Source organism: Prinia subflava, chromosome 3 (assembly GCF_021018805.1).
Source record: "Prinia subflava isolate CZ2003 ecotype Zambia chromosome 3, Cam_Psub_1.2, whole genome shotgun sequence".
Classification (NCBI taxonomy): Eukaryota; Metazoa; Chordata; class Aves; order Passeriformes; family Cisticolidae; genus Prinia; species Prinia subflava.
In genome coordinates, this window is record NC_086249.1 from 30,600,727 (window position 1) to 30,624,384 (window position 23,658).

Consider the following 23,658-nt stretch of genomic DNA (forward strand, 5'->3'; position numbering starts at 1 on the left):
GGATCTCCCTGGAAAGGGGAGAGCTACCTCCACAGGCCTGGTGACGTTTCAAAAATCAATCATTCCACAAAGCCCTGGCACTAAAATACAAGACATTAATGAAAGTTGACTGCCAGATCAGAGTCCATTTGTAAAAAATAATTCTGGACAAAACCTGAAATTTCAGAGGGAAGCATATGAATTTAATTCTGAAATTAAGCAACAAATATGAAACTTCCAGGTAAAAAGGTCCTTTGCCAAGCAGAGGTAATTCAAGGATTTGCATGCAGGAACATCTAAAACATTTTTTAAGCATTCAGTTTCTTGGTACTCCATTTTAGTTTCTGTATCTAATTTGCAAAGATGGTATTATCTTCTAAACAACCCTAAGAAATTTTGAACTTTAAAATCGTCCAGGAGCCAAATTTTCAGTGGATCCTGAGATGTTATAGTGGATATATCTAAGCTAAAGACGATTCAGAGCATGTTTGCTATGTGTGAACATCTCAAATTAACAAGACCATGACTTATAGGAATGTTTTTGATGATAGAGAAATTTTTGTGGATGAACACTGCAAGCTTTGTGATATTGATTGATTCACATTGATCAGCATCTTTAGAAATAATTTTAACTTACTTATCACAGGAGATAAATCCATGATACAATATCAAGCCTAATAATTCTCCACAGCCTTATAAGCAATTTGTCCTCCAACAGAATCCCATTCCTCAATCTCTCCAGTCAATAACTGCCTATGAACTTGCCCAAGAACTTCAGTTTGAGCCCTTTTAGACAATGGCATTATCAGAGTGGCAGAAGAAAGACTTAGCAAAAAAACACTGTATTAAGAGAGAGATAGTTTTATTAACGTTTTCAAATGAAAGATAAAGTAAATACTTTTGATTAAGTAGTACCTATGTTCCATTCTTACAGAATACAATTTTAGAAACAATCTGAAAATCTGTACAAAGCACTACTAACTGAAAAAAAATACTACACTCATTTATTTTGACAAGATTTTAATCAGAAATGCAGTTTCATATGCATATAGACTTGATTTCTGTTTATTTATGCTGTGATATATTATCAAGAGGTAATGCATTAAATATACAAATACACACAAATTTGTGATGTATTTATATTGTTTATATAGGCTTTCATTAGATTGGTGTCCAAACATTTTACAGGGAAAACAACGGGGAATGTAGAGTGGTAAGGACACCTGAAACAGATTTTGAATATTGCAATGCAGATCCAGATGAGAGAACTATCCCTTTAGTTTAATAAATTAGTTTTTTTAATTATTATCATCTTTGCTGAGAAATAGCAAGGCAACAAACTCAGGGAGTTTTTTTGGAGCAACATTATCCACTCCTTCAAAATGGTGAAGGAAAATATATTCAATGAAAAGATTTTTCTGCCAAGTCCTTTTGTCAAACAGCCACCAAGAGATTGCCACCTCCTGCTTTTCCTGGACCATTGCTCATAAAAAATGCTGCCTCTAACTTCCTTGGGAGTCCTGTATCATTTTGATGTGCCTACTCCAGAAGCTTTCCCACTAGCACTCTTTTTGTTTCTAATCCTAATTTGTCCCCTGAGAAATATATTAAATGTGAATAACTTGATCATTCATAAACATAACACTTTATCTATTTTTTTCCCCATAAACACAATATCTTATTCATTTCCAATTATTCCTTTTTTCCAAGATGGGTTTCCTAGGCAGTTAACTCTTAGCTGTCCTTGCTAAGCAAGAGTTACATTAATTACTGACTGCTTAAATAACAAGCTGTTTGATGTTTCCAATTTAAAATGCCTTTACTGTTTTCTTTCCATAAACAGGATTATGGTTTTTCATTGTGGTATTCTAAAGCACGTAAATATAGGGTTTTATTCAGTCATTTAATCATCTTAATTACAAGGTTTACCATAGCAAGATTAAAAATGAATGGAAGTTTTCATCCAGATTTACATGTTTCCCTCAGAATTAATACTTTCAGCTGAGCTTTTTAAGGCTTTTATTCAAGGCTTTCAGTTTGAGCTTAATGGAGAATGACGATTGCCATTGTTAGAATGAGCAGAGCTCTGCTGCACGCAGGGGAAGGCAGATGTGTGCTCCATCCTGCCTCAGAGGGATGCTGCCGTCTGCAGGGAGCTCTGCTACATAATCTATCTGCAGCATGTAGCATCTGTACACGTGCTAAACTATAACTTTCTTTATCTCTTTCTAAAGGGAAAAGCTGATCTTAAAAGGTTTGGAAACTGTGCTGTAAGCTGCATCTTTCAGATCTCCCCTTTACTGTTATAAAGCTACTTTTCATGAGAAATGTTCCATCAAAAATTATTAATGCCAGTGCCATGGGGATCACAGTCCTTCCCATCCATGTCTGGATATCTGCATACTGCGTTGCTAAACAGGCAAGCTGCAAAAAAATTCCTGCTACTGTGGACCAGAATTTTTTGTCTTGTTCTTCTATTACCTACACAGTTGTCTTGGTCCTCATATTAATTGGAGAAACTCACACAAAATAAAGTTTTTTGAAGTCATTCTAAGCTCCTATTTGTGTGTACTTCAGACATACTCAGAAATCCACTCTGGAAGTAAACATAAACCAATCAGTTCTTACTGTTCAGGGTCTGCTAAAAGAATCTGAAAGGTGCATTTGCATTAAAACTGCAGCTTTGGACTGCAGGCTCATCACTAGTTGGAAACCAAGTCCAGCTGAAGTACAGTATAGCCTTAGAACTCTCCTGGTTTGAACTCTGCACAAATTATATGTAGAAATAATAAGACAGGCTCTAAGTCACCTCATTCAGGTAGAGAATAGACTTCTCCAAGCAAACTAGTTATGATAACAAGGTGGTTGTATTTGGGCTGGGCTGCTCTCAGTGTACTCGTTAGCTTGTTTACAGGCAATTGGCTCAGGTATCTACATGTAAGACATGACAAATTCTGTTCTTCAGGGGTCCATGCACCCTCTGGATCTCAATTTACTACACTGACTTTGGGAATACCATTCTCAGATGTCTGTTTATTGTAGCTGAAGGTCACAAGTCTATTTTAAGGTTGTGGGTTGTCCCAGGATCCAGACATCCAGCAGTGGGATTTCAGTCCACAACATCAGAGAACTTCTCTCCTATATGTATATCTAGCCTTTACCAGTTTCTTCAAAATCACAGGAAGCCTTCAATATCTTAGATTTCTGATGCTTCAGCCCTCTTTAAACGTAAGTGGATGCACTTCATCATGTTACCTTGTACACGTGAGATTTCTTCCTGACCATGGCTTATATTGTATCAAACACTTTTATGTATTAAACAGTAAAATAACATCCAGATTCTTTTCTATTATATTTTTGCTTCAAATCTGAGTTTTCAAATCAACTTTAGCATAGAAAGCTGAGTGATTTGTTTCCAGGAGAGGCCAACATGTTGGTGAAAGTGGTATTCTCTCCTTCTGCCTTGAGATCAAGGCAGAATTGTTTTGCTTGTACCCATCAAAGCACTGGTCACTCGCAGGTTATCAAAACAGCTGGACAGACCATGCCTCTAACCATAACTCTCCCATAAGTTATTAATCAGTACCATCCCCGAATTTGTGGAGGTCAAGATGTATGAAGCTGGTAATGGCAAGTAGAACATTTTGGATTCACTGTAAACAATTATCATTGCTTCCTATCTGCTAGACTTGCTGAGAAGGTAGAACTGTCCAGTGTTCCAGTATACTTCCTCTTCTCCTAACAAAAGTGAGATTGAGAAGAACACTGATGTTTGAGGGTTGGGGTTTTTTGTTGTTACTGTTGTTATTAATACTTATAATCCTGTTGTAATGGAAGCCAAATGCTAGTATCCTAGACTTCACCAGCTGTTGACCTGTACCAAGGGGATCTATATGGACACTATAGAATACTCAGCACTGTTTTGTTTTCCTCAGAATTGAATGCCATAGTTTGTTCTTCACTCATTTTTGTTCCTAGTAGGAGCATGATGCTGTGTATCAGAAATAGTAACAGTAACAGTAATAGAAAAGTAACAGTAGTAGAAAATGATTGCTTACTTCACAGGATGGAAAGATTCATTTAATAAACACTTATTATGTAACATATAAAATACAAGATGACAGCTTTCTTATCTCTACTTTGCATGTTTTTAGCTTATAAATTATATACACAGAAGGTTTTAAAACCTCTGTTTGAGAGCCACATGTATCAAACAAATGAGTTAGATATCATGAGTTGAAGGGCTCCTGCATTTCTCTATTAGACTTTATTAGTGCCTTGTAATGATTTGTCTTCTGTGGGTAATTTGAATAACCCTTAAAATTTGCTTTTCACTAATGGGAGAATAAAAGGCATTAGAAGAAAGGTTCACACTCCCTTAACTTTTATATTCCTATCTGTCTTGGTTTAGGGCAGATTAGGGAGGAAACCCCTTAAATAGGGTTCTTCTGGTAAAGCAAATTTAAATGATCCCTCCCCCTAACTGGTTTGGGAAAGAATTTCTTCGGAGAAAAGTGGAAAAAAAACATTTATTTAACAAACAAAGTGCCCACAAGCACAAAGAATGAATAATAGGAAATAATAACACCTTGTTTTGAAGTGAGATGGTAAACTGCAGAAGTCTTTGCTGTGGGTATAGGTTGGCTCTCTCTTAGTTTCTTATTAGTTTTTCTGGTGCTGGAGATGATGTCGGGCAAAGTGGGCCACAGGTGTGAGATTTAGGGGTGTCTCTTTAGGGGTGTCTCTTGGTTTTCTAGTCTAGGACAAGTTTAAACAGTCTCAAGAAAAAGAGAAAAAACAGTCTAGGAAGCAAGAAAAAGATCTCTGTCCCAGCCACTCTCTGTGCTTCTGATGAACTCTCGTCTGGAGAAGGAATGCGCAGGAGTGAATGCTGTTTTCAAAACAAGCTCTGCACTTCTTCTTTCTTTGCTTCTCTCTCAGAGCTAGACTTTAAGGCACAGAAGTTAATATACAGCACAAATAGAACAGATGATTGGGGATACAAGCATTATAAAGTGACCCTAAGACACTGTCCTAATTCTGTCTTAATGCTGTAGGGTCATCTTATCTCTTCACACATCATATTTTTGCTTGGAAGAATCATAAAGATATTTCACTCTTGCATCATCTACTTTGTCATTTTTACTAGACTGCTTTTGAAACTTTCATGTCTAATAATGCTAATTTACATGGGTGTTATCCTTAAAGAGAATGTCCATGGCCCCTGACATTGCTCAACATAGGAATCTGTGTTCTTTATTTGTGCAACTGATTGATGACTATGCCTGTAGTTTTCATTATGGAATGAAAAAATGCAATTAACTTTTTTTCTTCTATGGTCTTTTCATTACTCAGTACATGACCAGTAATTTTGCTACTGACTTCCCTGAAGCACATTTTAAGGTTTCCTTCCTCAATCTTGTTGAAGGCATTCATCTGAGGATATGAAACTAAAGAGTTTGGGAATTACAGAATTTTCTGTAGGGTAGCATTTTAACAAGCTGTCTTTGCCAGTGTGGAGTTACTCCCATTTTGTTGGCAATGTGTGGTTATTACATTTTAATTGCATTTTAATGATTGCATGTGGCCCAAATTCTAGACAATGTCTGTATAGTAGGTGTATGGATAAATAAGTCCAGATTTTCTCTCACTTTTTTGTTTGGTTTGGTTTGGTTTCTTATGTTGTTGTTGTTGGAGTTTTGGGGTTTTTCTGGGGTTTGGATTTTTTTGGTTGGTTGGTTTGTTGGGTTTTTTTGTAATTTGAAAAGTAATAAATGAACAAAAATACATTCTTGGTCCAACCAAAGTAGATTCTCCCAAGGAACTTCTAAGTATTAAAAAAAAACCCACAAAATTTTCCAAATATTGCCATTGTTGAAAAATCTTCCACACCCTCTCAAAAATATTAACAATTCTTTCAAATAATACAGTAATCTACACTAGAAACTGCAAGTTATGTGTCCCTAGACCCACTGGATCACTCACTAGAGCTGTTTGTCCCCTCAGGGACTATGAAAATGTAGTGAGAAGGAGATGGTTGACCTTGCCCAATTAAGGCAGCACACAACAATGGATGATGGGGCAGCCCTGACAGGGCTCTGCTTAAGGGTTGCGTGCTGTAGTTTCACAGTCACAGTAGCGTCTGCAAATATTACCCCAGCTGACAGTTAGGAGAAACAAAGTGAAAGGAGATACCAAGAAAAGAGGGAGGAAGCATGAGAGATTAATTAATTTTAAAAATATGTGGAGTGAGTTGGCCCTCAGGCTCATGTACTATTGCCTCTCAGGCACCAGCTGTACGTGACTATTTGTCTACAGATTGACAAATAGGACAATGATGAAAAGTTTCTGTAGTGGGCAAGCTCCTCTTCCCTCAAGACAAGTTACTAGCCTGTTACTGATATGTCCCAACAAATTAGACATGACTATCAGGAAAACTCTTGGTCTAGGGGTTAAACCAGACAGCATTGTCCTGCCAGGTTTAACAGAAATGGATGCTCATGGTATCACATCCACTTTTCCACAGCTAGTGTTGAAAAGGTACCAATTAAAGTGTTGCACAAATGCTTTCTGTGGCAATGGTTACACAGTTTGTAAAACAGCAGCAGCCCAAGGTTCATGGATTTAAGTCTGATGTAACATGCAGCAGTTACCATCTCAGAGGTGCAGGGCTCTCCCAGAACCAACCTGCCCATAGTAACCTTCCCACTAGAATCCATTCGCTGTTTAGATACACTGTTTTACGAAGCTGATGCTTGGAAAAATTCCATTTCACAAACATGTCAGTTAGCTAAATGTCAGAAAGCCCATTTAGGTTAAGGTAGAAAATTCCTAATTAATCCTAATTACCTTTCCATATCACAGAAAAGAATAGAGTGAGAATGCACAAGTTAATCTGTCTAAGAAGAGGTCAGAAATTCAATGCTGATCAGACAGCTGAAACAAGAGGAAACAGAAGGAGAAAGAAATGAGAAATTATCTGTTTCTATCTGGATTCTAGTTTTTTATCTCCATGACCATTGTGATGAAATCATAAAGGATATTTAAAAAAAAAGGATGAAAAAGGGATTTTTTAGAAAATACGTTTCTTCCCGCACTAGGCATGATTATCTGAATTGATGATTCTGGTAGAGATGACTACTGTAAATGTTAGGAGAACAGTTTTGACTCAGAAGCAGAAGGCTTTGGACAGAACTGATCTGAGTTCTGTCAGATTCCAGTAATAAGTTTCCCTATATAATAAAGTCGGTTATTCCTGGTTCCTTAAGTATGAAAGTGAACTTACAACCATTTTAGGTGATACAAAACTTAATGAGACATAGATTTTCATAAAGCCTGATTTAATCAGTTCAGGAAGATTGTTCAAAATAAATTAAGTGGTATGAAAACAATTGTGGTTGGGTTATCTACTTGGAATTTTTCTTTTTCAAAGGGGAAATTAGCAAATGTTTAAAAATGTGTATATATATATGGATATATGGATATATACATATATATATATATGGATGTATTATGGGTTCTTTTCCTATCTAATACAATTATAACTGGTATGTAGGTAGCCGTAATTTAGCATTAAATATGTTACAGGCAATTGCTTGGATTTTTCAAGGAGAAAATAACTGAATAGGTATAACCATAACATTGTAAGAGTTCAGATGGCAATCTGATTATAGCCAGATCTGAATCAATGTGCAGCAGCACATGTACATTCTATATCTTCTGACAACAGAATGTTTTCTAGAGCAATAATAGTGAAAATATGAGTTTTTATGTCCAAAATGACATCTTTTTAACAATGTAACAATTAATACCACACTTAATTCCAATTATTTGATTGCCCATTTGTTTCTCCCATGTTTTTATGCTCTGTTTTAATGCTGTTAAAATGTTAAAATCATGGTGATGACTTCTTTAGCCAGTTGATACAGTTCCTGTTGTTTTGATGCTGCTACCTCAGAGTGGACAGCAACCAGAAAATTTCACTTCATTTATTGATTTATTGAAGCATTAATCTGTGTGCTATTTTCCTCTCTCAGTAAGTGAGAAAATGTCCTGTTGGAGAACTACAGGGATGAAAATGCAGTAGGAAAGGAGAATGGAAAGAAGGATTTAGGTAATACTGATAAAGGATTTGTCAGCTTGGCTTTTCCTGCAGAACCACAAAGTCCTTTAGGAGTTTAGCAAGCTAGTTTCCATCCTGAAGGGTCTATTTTCAGGGCTATCAAATGCAAGAAAGAAGCACTACCTATTTTACAGAGGATAACAGTGGATGATCTATGAAGAAAATATCAAATACTAAAATTGCACTGATTTACAATCCAGATCTTGTGACTTCACACGGTCCAGGTCTTTTGTTGCCTAGAATTGGAAGGAAAACTTTCCAAATAATATTAAAATTGATAACATAAAGGGCAGTCTTTTAATGAAAGATTTCTGGTGCACAAAATATACACACACAGGGTTGAATTTTCACTCTTTTTTTGTAAGTTTAATTAGTATATCTAGAGGTACTTCCAGTGGGAGAAGGGTTGTCCTGGAAACTCACCCTTGGACCTGCTCCATTGGGGTTCTGAGCCCTAAATCTTGTTATGTCTCCCAAGTGCTGGTGCAAAACAGGATGTGCTTGTTAGATATTGTTTTCCTTGAAAATAAAACCAGCCAGAATTTCAAGAGTGTGATATAATGTGTGAGAAAGGGCAAATACCATTCTAAAGTGTAAGAAAGTGCTACAAACTATAGAGCTACATATTAAAAACCTAAAAAGCTACAAATATATGGAAAAGCTAAAAATCTTCAGGCATCATATTCTTTCCTATTCCTAAATTATTTCTTATTCCTAAATGAAAGTGGATTTCGAAAACCGGAACAAGATTTCTGAAAACTATGTACATAGTCAGCAGAAGACAGTGAAGGACTGCCTGCTGTTTGAATTATTTTATGAATGATATTTCCTTTAGAATAAACAAAAAAGAACAGGACAGTTGGACAAATACCTTCTTCGATGTGATCTGTATGTGCAATGGGATACATGGCATGTATATATAAAGTTGCACTTTGACTGCTATTGCAAAGAGTTTAAGGAAGAGATACATAATTCTGGGATACTGGTCCAGGCTAAAAATAAGACAGAAAGCTACATATTATGTCTCAATAATTATGTGACAGGTAGAAGATGGGTGGAAGCAGTTCACTGGGTTTCCAGCAGTGCAGAACAATGTGCACAGGGATGCAACAGTGTAAAGTCTGAATGTGGAGAAGGGCAGGAGTTACGTTCTCAACATTGTTACACTTTAAGTGATTTATTGTTGTCGACGTTATTTGTGGTGATTTATTTGTACAACATGGTGAACAGCAATATCAGCATTCTGGGGCAATTTGCTAATGTGACATGTTTCTTCCTCTTCGTCTGCACTTTATTTTTAATTAAGGTGGAAAAAATTATCTGTCAACATCATTCTTAGTATGTAAAAAAATTTATTTTGTGGAGTATGAAATTGGTTTCATGCTATTCTCTGAGGCATATGTTCACCAGTTCCATTATGTTCAGAAAAATATAATGGCCGATCCACTCCTTGGTACATTTAAATATCTAGAAAATATACCAAGAAGGAGCTGAGCACTAGACCTTTAACATCTGAGGGATTATGAGATTTATCCTGCTGTTTTTTTGTTTGTTTGGAGGTTTTTTTGCATATTTGAGAATCATATTCAGAGGGAGGATGAGAGAGTCTGTCTACCTGCCTTCGATTTTCACCCACAAAGGTCCTAAGGATTCATTGGCTGTAATGTTTTGTGTATGTGTTTTGGCATTTCTTGTAGATGTAAAAAGAGCTGGTGAGGACAGGTATATTCAAAATCAAAAGAATTACATATCAGTGGAGATATCCATTTGACTATGGCTTGATTCAGGACTCCTGGAAAGTCACTTCCTTCCACCTTCTTCAGTTTTCTCAGATAAAAGTGAGGATAATGGTACTGCCTTCATTTGAGACCTTAGGGTAATAAAAAACTATAGGACCAAAGAAGCAGGCCTAAGAAAGATTAATCAATCATATTCTGTCATGCTCATGGTGGAATTCACCAAACACTGACCCGAAGATAGACACAGCAAAAGCCTTTATATTTATATTAAAACACTTAATATCAAGAGAATATAAAGCAGGGAGGCAGTGGGCTGTGTCTTAAGTTCAGTGTGTACAGTCATACAAGGGCAACTCTACAGACTACAAGTATCCAGGTTTTGACAATACAGTTCCTATGACAACAACTACATAGAAGGACTGGTGAATTCTGCTAAAAAAGGGTGTTTTGAAGTATAAACTAGAACTCCAGCTGCCTTTTTTTCATTTCTATTCCCAGAAGCCTGAATTTAAATGTTGTTAAAGAAATCGTTCTCCTACTATTAATCCTTCCTAGCATTAGGAATCAAGGTGGTTGAGGTGTAAAGGGACAAATTTAAATTGCTTTCTGTCTTGTAAGTACAAGAAAATGAACTGAAACATATATATAAACCCCTTGTGAGACAGATACTATTATAATTGAAGTACTAACGAGTATTTGTAACCAAATTACAGAATTTTTTTTACAGAGTTCCTCCTGCTGAATAAGGAAAGTTACGCATTTTGCATCTTACAGCTGAGAAGAGCTTAAGACAGAGCAATATTTTATAACTTTGGATGATCATCATCCAAACATTACTTCTTGTAAATACTTGTTCTTTTGTTCTAAAAAATATCTTAGTTATACCTTCAAAATGCATTATCTATCAGCATTATTGTAGTAGTCATAAAATTAATTTTACCATGTAAAACAATCGCCCTTGTGTGCAAGACTCTGGGTTCACTACAAGAGACAAAGCTCTGGAGTAGGATTTTTCATCATACTCACCACTGCATCAAGGTTAGAGAAGAAACAGAGCGTGCTGAAGTAACTTCACCAGTGCCATTAAATTGTAGGGAAAATCAAGTGTCATAGCATGATCAGAGAACAAGAGAAACATAAAGTGTACATGAAAAAAAATAAAAAGAATCCTTTAAATTCGGTTGATTTTTTTGCAGAGAAAATAATTTCCGCATATATTCTACGCGGTGATGTTTTCCTAGCATTAAGCAATACACTCGTTATTTTCCACACTTTCATATGAATGTAATAGTTAAGCATTACCACAGAACTCTCGTTCATTCAAATTATTAAGAAACAATCAACTTGTATTGTAGATTCAACACATTTCCATCATTAAGAAGTTTCTAATAATAATAAGCTATCTAAACCAGAGTTTATCAGTGATTTGTTCTGCATATTTGCCCTTGCCAAATCTTATATTTCCTGTAGATCAGTGATTACAACTGCATAGGTTTCTTTTAATTCTTAAAATAGTCAGCAGTAGAGGACAAAGAATTCCACATCTGTTCCTCTTGATCATGATTTGTAGTCAGCTTTTATTCCCTTCAATGCATAGTAAGCTAATTTGGAGGTTATTCTAAAAATTTTAGTGAACATGTTCTTTTATAAAACATGAATTTGAATTCTAGATATATTGCAGAAATTTTGCTCTCTTGGTCAATACAAAGAATTTAAAAAAATGAGTTAGTTTGACTAGATACATTTTCTTCCAATATTGTTAGTTATATCTCACTTTTTAAACTGAATATTAATCAAGTCTCATATCATCCATTGAACTACTTCATCTAAGATTGAAATAGATGTATTTGTAAAGATGTGCATCTTCTTGATTACTGTTTTGAATGATAGACCAAATTTAACTCTAATTCTTGTCTTTGGAACTAACTAATGATAGAATCATTTAAAATGGAAAAGACCCTTAAGATTATAGAATCCAGCAACCCTAAGTGCCATGGGTGTATGTCTTCTAAATACCTGCAGGGTTTGTGATTTCACCACTTCCCTGGAAAGCTTGTTCTAATGTCCTACAACCTTTTTGGTGAAGATTTTCTAGTATCCAATTCAAACTTCCCCTGGCACAACATGAGGCCATTTCTTATTATCTTTTCAGTTATTGCTTGAGGGAAGAGACTGACCCCCACCTGGCTACAATCTCCTTTTGGGTAGTTTTAGAGACTGAGATCTCCCTGAGCCTCTGTTTCTCCAGGCTAAACACCCCCAGGTTCCTGATAATATTCCAGACCCTTCCCCAGCTCCGCTGCCCTTCTCTGGACACGCTCCAGCCCCTCAAGGTCTTTCTTGCAGTGAGGGCCAGAACTGAGCACAGCATTGGAGGAGTGGCCTCAGCAGTGCCCAGCACAGGGGGACGGTCACTGCCCTGCTCCTGCTGGCTGTGGATGCTTCAGTAGTTTCAATAGTGATTGTCTAGTATCAATTATTTACATCATTTAACTTTATTGTTCTTAAACACCCAATTTTTCTATTTTTTGTAGCAAATAACAGTGTTCAGTGGCATTTGTATTACCTGGTGTTATAAATCACAGAACATCAATTTATATGCTGCATTCAAGAATTTTCTACATAAGTATTGATTTTCATTCCTACCTAAAAATAGATGAATATCAATAACAGAGTTGTTGTTTAAAATCTCTTAATTGCTTTAAAATAATTTTTAGACTCCCTATCTAGTTTTTCTGCCTTGTTGTCAGAGTTTTCTGTTTCCAGTGTTTCTCTTTCTTAAAAAATCCTTTCAAACATCACAAATTTGTTTCTCTTATCAGCTTTCTTTCCTCATAAATTTCTGTCACTTACACATCTTCTTTATTGATACAGAGGAACAAAATATATTGATAAAATGGCCTTAAAGTATGTCTAAACATTTCCTTACATGAAAAGATTACTGGGCATATATATCAAATTAAAATTTATTCTTTTGAAATTATGAGTGACCTATAGTAAAGAAAGGCATATTTAGCATTTAAGAATGACCCCTGCAAGAGGTTACAATTACTGCAGAGCACTGAATAAAAATCAAAAATGATCAGTGCATTGGAGAAATGGCTTGCAAGGAAAAACACTAAATTCAGCAAAATTCAGATGACTATACTTATCAAAGATCAAATATACCAATAGAATCAAAAAGGAATAGGTGATTAAACACAATTTTTCCTTAGAAAAATGCAATTACAAAAAATAACAGAATACTTAGTAGAATGGATAATTCAGTAGTAGAATTCTAGGACATCCTAAGAGAACTGCTACCTGTGGAGTACCAGTGACTTTTGTTCCACTGCTCAGTAGTGTTGATGTCCAGCTTTGGGTCCTACACCATAAGATGTAGAAAAGTAGTAGAGATTAAAATAATAAAATTAAGAAAAGGATTAAAAATCAGGACTTCTGAAGAAAAATTGAAGAGATTTGGCTGATCCAGCCTTCCAATAGGAGTAATGTTATTCCAGTGTAGCTGTAAAATTTTAATATTGCTTTCCAGTAATGTGTTTTCAATATTTCCAATACCGTATTTGGTATAAGTAAAAGAAAAAATTACAGGCAAATATAAAGGAAAGCTGTCTAATTATCCAAGCAAATTATCCAAAGGTTATTGTGAAGATTCACATTTAGGAATATAAATCACTGGACATTCTTTAAGAGTGGGCCGAGAATATTTGTTCTTGCCTGAGGGCTAAAGAAGGGCCTGAAGAATGTGTGGTTTGGATAACAATATTTTGACACATTCTGGAACAGGTTTCTTTTTTATTATGAAAGGCATGCCAATGACAATCAAATACACATGATAATCCAATATTTTTCAAAGCTGTTTTTTTTGTTGTGTGATATGGGGTCTCTTTAAAGAGTGCGTGTATGAGAAATACATTTCATCAGTCTTCATATGGTTCAATGATTGGCTACATTTCATACATATTAAAGTACAAATGGGACTACACTGACTGTCTATGCAATATAATATAACATATAATCTAACAACAATATAATGTTTACATCCTCCAGAACAAGATGAATCCTGACAAAGTACATTTACCTTTTCTACAATATTTTTAGCTATTGTCTGTGTGAGTGGATATAAGAAAGAAAATCTTTGGAGATTTATAACTGTAACTGAATCTGAAGAAAGACAAATGTGTGATTGGTAGAACTGTGTTTCAGATAAGTGAGCAGTAGATACAGAACCCCCAGAGAGGGAAATGAGCAATTTCATTGCTAACTGATAAATTAACAATATCTGTTCACTTTGTGGGTGTGTTACAATGCAACAAATAAAATTATGTTCATTAAATATTTTCTTGGAGGATTAATGAGCTATGATAATAAACCATAGCAGCACAAAGCAATGCACCACAATTATTTATTTGGTTAGAGTGGGAGGGTGGAGGAACAACCCATTGTTATCATTCATTTTAGCTAAAAAGAAGCCTCTTTCCCTCTTAATGTGAAGTGTTCCCCAACATTAGAGGGTACTGTACATTGCACCCTTATTCTGTGGATAGTATACAGAATATCCAAACAGCAATTTTGAGGAAAAAGCTGAAAAATAAAATAAAATAAAATAAGGCTTTATATTTTCAAAAGGGGAGATATAGGTCTATGTTTTTCCTTACAGTTTTTAAACAGAATATGAATTTAGAATAAATGCTAAAGCAAAGCCATGTTGCAAACTTCATTGCTTATTGCAATGTATAGTAAATTCAGCCTGTAATCTCGAGTGTACTTTTTGCTGTTTTGCTTATTGATTAAAAAATAGCAATAAAAACTTCTTCAGACTTGCAACAACTCCCAAATTATCTCAGATTTTGGCTGTCATCAGGCATCAGTACCATTTATTCATCAAGTACTGCCATCTTGTGGAATTAGAGTAATCAAAGCAAATCCTAAATGGAGGAAGAGAAATATATTTTTCCAATGGGCTCTCCCACTACATCACAAAAAGAAGACTAAAACTGGAGTTATTTCTTGTACAAACATCATTACTCCACAGAAGTGCAATTATGGGATGGGTGGTTTTCATGCTTTGCCTTTGGATAGGCAAAATTTAGCCATGTTACGGACACTTAGGTTTTCAGTGACCTTAATAGAGTTCACGACAACCCTCCTGTTGTATCTTCACTTGCACCCAAAATACGACTTAGCTAACAGGACTGGTGAAAAGGCTGTCCAGAAACCTCATGCTAAAAGGATGAATGGGGCAATTTCTTAAGAGAAAAACCCTGAAGCAAATCTGGGAAACATTCAGGCAGTAACAAACACAGGAGTGAATATTGGGTGTTATCTGAATGCTTCAGCACAGCTCTCTTTACAATACTGCAGGCATTATTTCATACTGACACACAGTGACAGAAAGACTTTTGCATTACCATAGTACCGACATTTTCTGCATCAGAATAACTCCAAAAGCACGAAGAAAAATGCTGATATGTCAGTATTCCAGCTTCATCCATTATGGGAACTACATCACATTGTGACAGTTTAGGAATTAGTGTTGTTTAACAGAGAAAATAGAACTACAAAAATCATTTAAGAAATTATAGTAAGCAAGATTTCACACCATAAATTCATTCCGTCAGGAAATAGATGAACTCTTCTTACTATTTCATGACCAAATGACCCAGATTTTCACCTATATAGCCTAGCAAAAAGTGCTTAATAAAATACAGAAACAAATTGGACATTAAGAAGGTTTTTCAAATCGTCTTCAGAAAAAAATATCTCTTTAGAGACATCCTTCTGTAAACAAGGTTGATCATTCATGAAAGGAACTATCAGTTTTGCAGTTACCAAAACGACTTATATAATTTTTACACCAAGACTTCATATATATGAGAATTTAGCAGCAGAAGAGTTTTTCAGCCCAAATGGCACAAGTTTCAATTTAAAATTGCTCTACAATACATAATTTCTCCATCTTTTTTATTCTCTGTTTCTGTTTGTGTTGATGCAAAGTATCTGTGGAAAATTTTTTTGTGTGTTGGCAGTCAACTATAATTTCCAGGAAGGGCTCTGCATCCCCTTTGTCATTTTGCCATTGATGTCACATTAAAAATAAAATAGATGAGCATAAAAAGAAAAAATAAACTCAGCACACATTCTTAAAGAAACCTCCAAACTTTTGTCTTAAACTATTTTTTCCCTATTGAAAGCCAGTTGTGTGCAGCATGGGAAAACCACTTACTAAGGTTTTTCTCAAAAGCAGATGGCTTCATAAGGCCTATATCTAAAGTAATTTCTTTCTGATTTTAATGTTCTGTTTTGATTTATTTGCATTTTTGTAGCACTGACTTTTAGCTTAAAAATTTTGTGGAGGTCATTGTTGTTTATCTGTCAGGCTTGAGATACATTTCTGGAGTTCAATATCCTATTAAAAAATAATACAATGATATTGTATTATATTATTGTATTTGTGCTTAGCCAAATTACACTGGTTCTAAAATCTTTTAACATAAATGATTATAGGAAAATTTGGGCTTGAAATTCAGTAAAACCTGCAGTGAATTGTGTACAAATAGACTTGGTGTCATCTGTTTGGTTTTAGGATTTTTATTCTGAAATCCTGGAAGTTCATTCAGCAGTTTACCATTTTGTAAGAGTAAGATTTAAGATAATATTTAAACGTCTTTCTTGCAGTTTTCATGTGCTCCTGTGCTGAGCTCCTGTGGGACTTGTGCCATGTAACTACACCCACTGTTGTTTCAGAATATTTTACTGTGCATGTACTACAGATTACACACTCGTCTACAGAGAGACAGCTATGTTTTAAATGTTGATTCTCCATTATTTTCTTTTTATTAGGTTTCTTTTTTTTAATGTCTTTGCAATCATTTGGGTATTGGCTTATGCTTAATACTGCCAGTAGAAAAACAAACCAGCAAAAGAAAACAAACCCCTAGGTTTTGTACTTGGACAGCCTTTGCTAGCAATTGTGTTTTTTACAAACTCTAACTTGTAATTTTGCTGGCATACAAAGTAGAAACAGTCAGAGTCCAAGAATGTGAACAGCAATGCATGTTTCATCCTCTTCTAGGGCTGCAAATTTAGAAGTGTGAGATATTTGCACAATGGATCAATGTCAAGGTACACCCATTTTCCCTTAATTGCAGTCATTCTGTGAACACCCTTTTGTAAAATCACTTCTGCAAGATCATCCATCTATTTCTGTCAGCTAAAAACTGTGGGGTCCCCAGATCCCAAACCAGCTGTGGTTGTTTCTGACTGGTCTGCAGCATTTTCCTGAGATATTTCCACTGAAGCCCATGCCTAGTGTATGGACATGACCCTCAAAGATTTATTTAAGAATTGCTGAACTCATTAACCAGGTCTAACAGGAGAAAAATATTCATGCACTTCATGACATGGGGCTTTTCACCTGCAAAGGAGATCAAGAATTCCAGATTAATTCAGATGCATTCTTCAGGTACTTAAAAGAGTATTCCTAGGGTTTTGCTTTTCAGAAATGAAAAATAGGAGCAATTCTCTCCATGTTAATAGGTTGAGAAGAATCAAGAAATCAACCGCTAGCACTTTTTTCCGGACTTCAGAGTTTGGGCTCCTAGCTGGAATATAGATGCTGTAGGTGTACAAAAAAAAAAAAAAAGAAAAAAAAAAGAAAAAAGAAAAAAGGAAAAAAAAAAAAGAAAGAAAAAAGAAAAAAGAAAAAAGGAAAAAGGAAAAAAAAAAAGAAAGAAAAAAGAAAAAAGAAAAAAGAAAAAAGGAAAAAGGAAAAAGGAAAAAAAAAAAGAAAAAAAAAATTAACCACAGCTTTATGGCCTTAAATGCTTTGAGTTTCAGAATTGGCAGGAGTTCTGTTACTTTTTTCTCAGTACTCTATACCAGTACACATTCATCCATCACACCATTTTTAACAGCAAAAATAATTAAGAAAGTGACAAAATGACAGTATCCCCCCAGATTCAGCACCAGAGAGTGCTGAAAGACTAAGTGTTTTACTTCCTTAGAGGCACAAAAATTTATTGCCTGAAATCTGTTCCTTAGTATTAATTCTAATTAATAAATGAATAATTAATTACAAGTGGTTTTAGGCTACAAATGGAGAAAATTCTCTTCTGTGTGAACTGCCAATGAACCCACAGTAATGACTGTTTTGCATTTGATTTGAACTACTTTTAAACCAGAGCAATTAGTGAGACTGATTGCTTTCCATTTGAATTGGTAACAGGTCTTCAGTTAAAGCCTATGTATTTTCCTTGAACTTGTGTATTCATCATCACTTTGTAGAATTTTGTACTCTCATGAATCATTTTTTGCCAGATAAGGTATTATGGCAAAATGTGGTAATAAAATTTGCAGAGACAAATTTGGGGCATAATTAGTATTTTGCCTGAAACATAACAGAAGAAGAAGGAAAATCTGAACAGTCAGAGAACTTTCTGAGAGTCCTTAATTCCGTAGAGTCCTGTGTAGTCACCAGAATTGCTAATAAATCTTAAAAAGATTTTAGCAAAAATTGAATGTGTGCAGTTTATTCCCCATTTTGAGGATAGAAAGGACAAATCAGCTGGAATTTCTAATGCTGTCTATACTGTTATAGTCAAAGTGCACACCTGGCTAGGATGTAATAGCACCCTTGTTATAGCAAAAGCAGCTGTACTAGTTCCTCTCCTATCATTAAAAGAAAAGCACATAGTAAAATTTAAATTTTGAGGTGTTTCCTCTCACCTCTTTGACCCCTTCATCTTCGAGTTAACTTTAAATCAAGAAAACTTTTTAACTGTGTTGGGGATGAAAGTATGAGAGAACCAGATTGACATACTTGAAATTACTGTCTTCCTGTTGCTGCTGAATCTGAGTAGTCACAAAAGAAATTTCAGTCCAAAAGCTTGGACTTTGTTACACCAGTGAAGCAGACTGGATCTTGAAGCAGTAGTGGGGACTTTACATTCCTGGACTAGTTTTGGCTTATCTCATTTTGAAGCCAGATTTTTGAAGGCTATACAGGGGGCAGATTACGGAACAAATAGTCTTCCAGCAAATGTGCCAGTTTAAGTAGTGAACAATATTTTTTTAAAGTGTGAAGAAAGAATGAAACAATGGAATACAATTTCAAAAGGAGAACAATGTGTAGAGAAGTATACATAGGGTTAAGACTTTAAAGTCAGGGTTGGTGAAACTCCACATGAATAATTCCCTGCAAGGAACATCCTGCTAAATCAGAATCTCATTAACTTTACTCATATTTCAAATGTTGAGACATAAATGAATCTAGGTTATTATTAAATCATGATATAATCTCATATGGAATAATAGGAAATAACTTTTTTTCTCAACTAATTGAGTATAAAGGGAAAAGTATATAATGTTCAGGTAAACAGAATAGATGATTCATGGGATAAAAAAAAGAACCAAGGGACTGGATCTAAATGCTATTTTTAAGTCACTGAGTAGTTGGTAGCTTTGATTTAAGAAATTATTCATTGATCATAGGGACTTAAGCTACATAAAGGTAAAGTTAAGAAATTTTTCAATGAAACAGATGTAAAAGATTGAACTACAAGGCAGTCATATTACCTACAAGGTTGGTTGAATTAGTTACTACAATCCAGTGATTTTAAAAACAGACATTTGGAATTAAACCTGTTTATACAGATACACTTGAAGAAGTCATCCATAGTTCTCTAGGAATCACCTTGCTATATTTCCCTGCAAATCTGAACAAAGAGAGAAAATAATTGTTTGGATATTGTTATTGGTTTGACCCAAAGGACTAGAAAAGGGAATTATCTAATATCTTATTGCTGTTTTCTGAGTCTGATGAATAATTAAATTATTTTACCTGAACTAAATCTGCCTTCACAAAGAACTTGTGTATTCAGCATTTATATTATTTTCAAAATCCCAAGGGGAGCAAAAGCGTTCTCTTCAATTCTAAACCAAACAAACAAAAAGTTTTTAAAATCTTTAACTTTTTGTTCCCCCATAGATTATTGAAATAAAGCTAATGGACATTAATTTAGTGTATCTATTAACATGACACAGTTCCTGTAATTACTTTATCTTATTTTCTTTCTGCCTTCTTTTAGAGATCATCTACAGCTGGGTATTTAATGAATTCCCATCTTTTGTGGCAGAAGACAGCAGGCGCTTCATCTCTCAGGAGACAGGCAATCTCTACATATCCAAGGTGCAAACATCCGATGTTGGCAGCTACATATGCCTGGTAAAAAACACAGTGACAAACGCCAGAGTTTTGAGTCCTCCTACGCCTCTGACTCTGAGAAACGATGGTAAGAAAGGCATTATTTCTGGGGACTACATGAAAGAAAAATAACGAAATAAAAATACTCTAATTAATTTAAGAACCATGATTTTTTTTTCCATGTTTTTCATATTTATGCATTCTCCTGGCAACTGGCAAAGGAACGTTGTTCATGGAGCCAGTTTCTTTTAAAACACCCAGACATTGTGAGAATATTTAGATCTGCGAAGGCTGAGGTGCAAACTGACACCTCTTGGTGTATTTTGTTTAGAACAGTTATTCCACCTTGCTGTTCTGATGTTCTGTCACTGACAGGAGAAGCACATCTCTAGAGGCAGTGTCTGTTTCCTTAGGGCTCAGTTCAGTCACCTCAACACAAGTGGCTACTGCCATGCCAATACTCTCAGGCACCTGAGTCATCCACAGGGGACTGGCAAATGCCATGTGGGGCATACGGACCCTGCTGCAGGATGCCATGAGATCGTTCATGTATTTGGCCACTGTGCTTAAAGACAACACAAGATGTTTCCCTAAATATACTGGCAGAAAAAAAGGAGAGCTGGGGAGAATCTCCATCCTTTTCTGGGCATCAAGTGTGTCCTAGTGTCAGAGGACGACAAAAAGTCTGAAATACTTAGTGCCTTCTTTGCCTCAATCTTTAATACCAAAACCAGTTGTACTCAGGATATCCCAGAGCTGGAAGTTAGGGATGGAGACTATAGTGATACCCCCATAATGGTTAGTGATCTGCTTTGCCAATGAGATACCCAAAAGTCTCTGGGCCTGGATGGGATGCACCCAACATCCCATCCAGGTAATGAGGGACCTGGTGAAAGAGCCCACCAAGCCACTCTCAATTATTTACCAACAGTCCTGGTTGTTGAGAAAATCCCAGTTGACTGGAAAATAACAAATATGAGGCCCATCCATAAGAGTGATCAGAAGGATGACCCAAGTGCTGTGTTCCACATTTGGGTCACAACAGCCCCAGGCAGTGCTGTAGGCTGGGAGCAGAGTGGCTGGAAAGCTGCCAGCAGAAAAGGACCTGGTCAGCACAGCTGAACATGATCCAGCATGTTCCCAGGTGGCCAAGAAGGCCAATGGCATCCTGGCCTGGGTCAGCCATGGTGGGGCCAGCAGGAGCAGGGCAGAGATTGATTGTCCTGCTGTACTCAGCACTGATGAGGCCACATCTTATGTGTGTGTCCTGTTGTGGGCCACTCACTTGAAAAAAGGATATGGAGGTGCTTGAGTGAGTCCAGAGAAGGGCAGTCAAGCTGCTAGAGTCTAGAAAACACATCTGATGAGGAGGGGCTGAGGGGCTGAGGGAGGGATGGTTTAGCCTGGAGAAAAAGAGGCTTGGGCCAGAGCTTATCACTCTCTACAACAGCCTGAAAGGAACTTCCAGAGAGGTGGGTGTCAATCTCTTCTGCCATGTCTCAAAGGAAGAGAGGAAATGGGCAATATTTTCCTTCTTTCCAAGATGTTCCACACTGAGTTATGCTTTCTAGTTCCTCACAGCTACTCAGCACATGTGAATGCAATGCCTACATAAATCAAAGAGAGAAAGAGAGAGAAATTTTTGAGAGTTTTCTTTTGTCTTTCTTATAGCTTTTTCTCAAACTAATACTAGTCCTGTGCTACAGACACATTACAAAATCTGGATTTAAACACAGATGACTTATTTTTAATTTACTCTATTAAACTAAGTTCACCAATTAGAATTAAATTAAGTTGATGTTTGTTCGTTGTTTCAAATTTAAATTTCATTCTGCATAGTAGTAGCCTCTGCAGCAAAAAGCTGCTCTTCTAATTTATCACTTCCTATTTTCTTTTGCTGGTTTATTAAGTTATCAAGTTTCAGGTGTTTAATTTTACTGATTTAACATAATGAACTTTATCTTTTTGATAAAATTAATTTTTTTCACAATCAAAAACCCCAAATATTGATTGCCTTTTTAATCTCTTTGGACTCTGAAAAAAATAGAATTTTACTCTCATATTTATTATTCATATCTTAGTCTGTTTATTCTTTATGATATTTCTTCATGTTTTTGTTTAGCTCCATCTTCTGCAGAAATTCAACAGATTAATTACCCAACTTGTACTGACAGTACGTAAGCACACAATACGCTGCAAGAAATTGAGAGTAAATAAGGATAAAGGCAGCAGTCTACATCACTGAGCTAAGGAAAAAAATCTATGAAGGAAAACTCTGTAGATTTTTTTAAATGTCAAGTGGGTAGTAAATAGCAGCCTTCAGCAAATTTTGTTTCACAGCTGACTGTCACACCACTGTGATAATCCAACCTTGTGAACTGTGCTGGAGTACTGAGGAAGTGTTTGCACATAAAGGAACAGCTCCTCAACAATTTCCTAGTTTCCTGAATCATTTTTTCACACACATGAATTTCTACTAGGCTTCCATACCTTAATTTTAATCTGTTGGTATTTATGAAAAGCTCCTTTATTGTCATGGAATTCTTTAGTATTTCTCAGTAAATTGCTTGCTCTCCTGTGTGACTGAGAAAGTTTCTCAGTGAAGAAACATCAGCTTTCTACCAAATCTTGCAGTCTCCATAAACCTACCTTGAAAAAACTAGTTAGGGAAAATACTTTTTGCTAAATCATATTATTTGGGACATCTGTCTGGTTGTACCCCCTTCACATAATGCAATATTATGGGCCTTTTAAAAACTATCTGGGATTACAACAAAAAATTTCCATAAATTATTCTGTACTTTTTCGTTTTCATACAAATGGCCTTAGGTAATATTACCTTGTCCATTGACAAATATTAAAGGGTGATGACAACCTTTTAAAAATATGCATTCATTATGTGCCAAAATACAGAATAACTGCTGAAAAGGTAGTGCTAAGTAGTGAAAGAAAATTAAAGTAATTTATGAAGAAAGAAACAGCTGGGAATAGACTCCAAGAGGGAAGTGAGGACTTAAAAATGGCCTTAAAACAAACATGAAATTACCTGAAAATATACTCAAATCTATGTTTGCTGAATTGTGTTATACGCTTTTAAATATGGGTTTTTAGGCTGCTTTTTGTTGTTGTTGTTGTTGTTGTTGTTGTTGTTGTTGTTGTTATAAAATTACTTGATTTACTTTGAACTTTTCAATACTCACTTAGGTTTAAAAATAATACATCTTTCTAAGTTCCAGTGGTTGGCATCACAACTGACATTACCGTAAAGCAGTCAGCACATTTGTTAGAAACCACAGGAAGAGCTTGTGGTTTTAAACAGCTTTTACAAATAGCTCTATATAAATAAAGAAATTTATATAGCCTATACTCTCCAAACATATATATCATTAACTCCAAAATACTCTAGTTGATTTATTTATCATCATTCTTTAATTTTGATGTATATACAGTACCTATGCCCAGGGGACTTGACAGCTTGTGACAAAGAGCACTTCAATGACAACACTGGTCTCTACTTATCTATGAGAAAGAAATGGTATAATATTAAGGCATTCTCTCAAACTCTGCAAGACTGTAAGAACTTACTGGGATTTTATTAATCTTTTATTTCTTCT

At 35.6% G+C, this 23,658-nt stretch overlaps 1 protein-coding gene across 6 annotated transcripts in view; it reads left to right on the top strand.

The window, feature by feature from the left end:
• CNTN5 (contactin 5) overlaps positions 1-23,658 on the top strand; it is a 605,427-nt gene that overhangs the window by 426,698 nt on the left and 155,071 nt on the right. For all 6 annotated transcript variants that reach the window (XM_063394532.1, XM_063394528.1, XM_063394530.1 and 3 more), the window contains one exon: positions 19,929-20,132. In XM_063394532.1, coding sequence (XP_063250602.1) covers positions 19,929-20,132 — 204 coding nt within the window. The remainder of the gene's footprint in view (positions 1-19,928; positions 20,133-23,658) is intronic.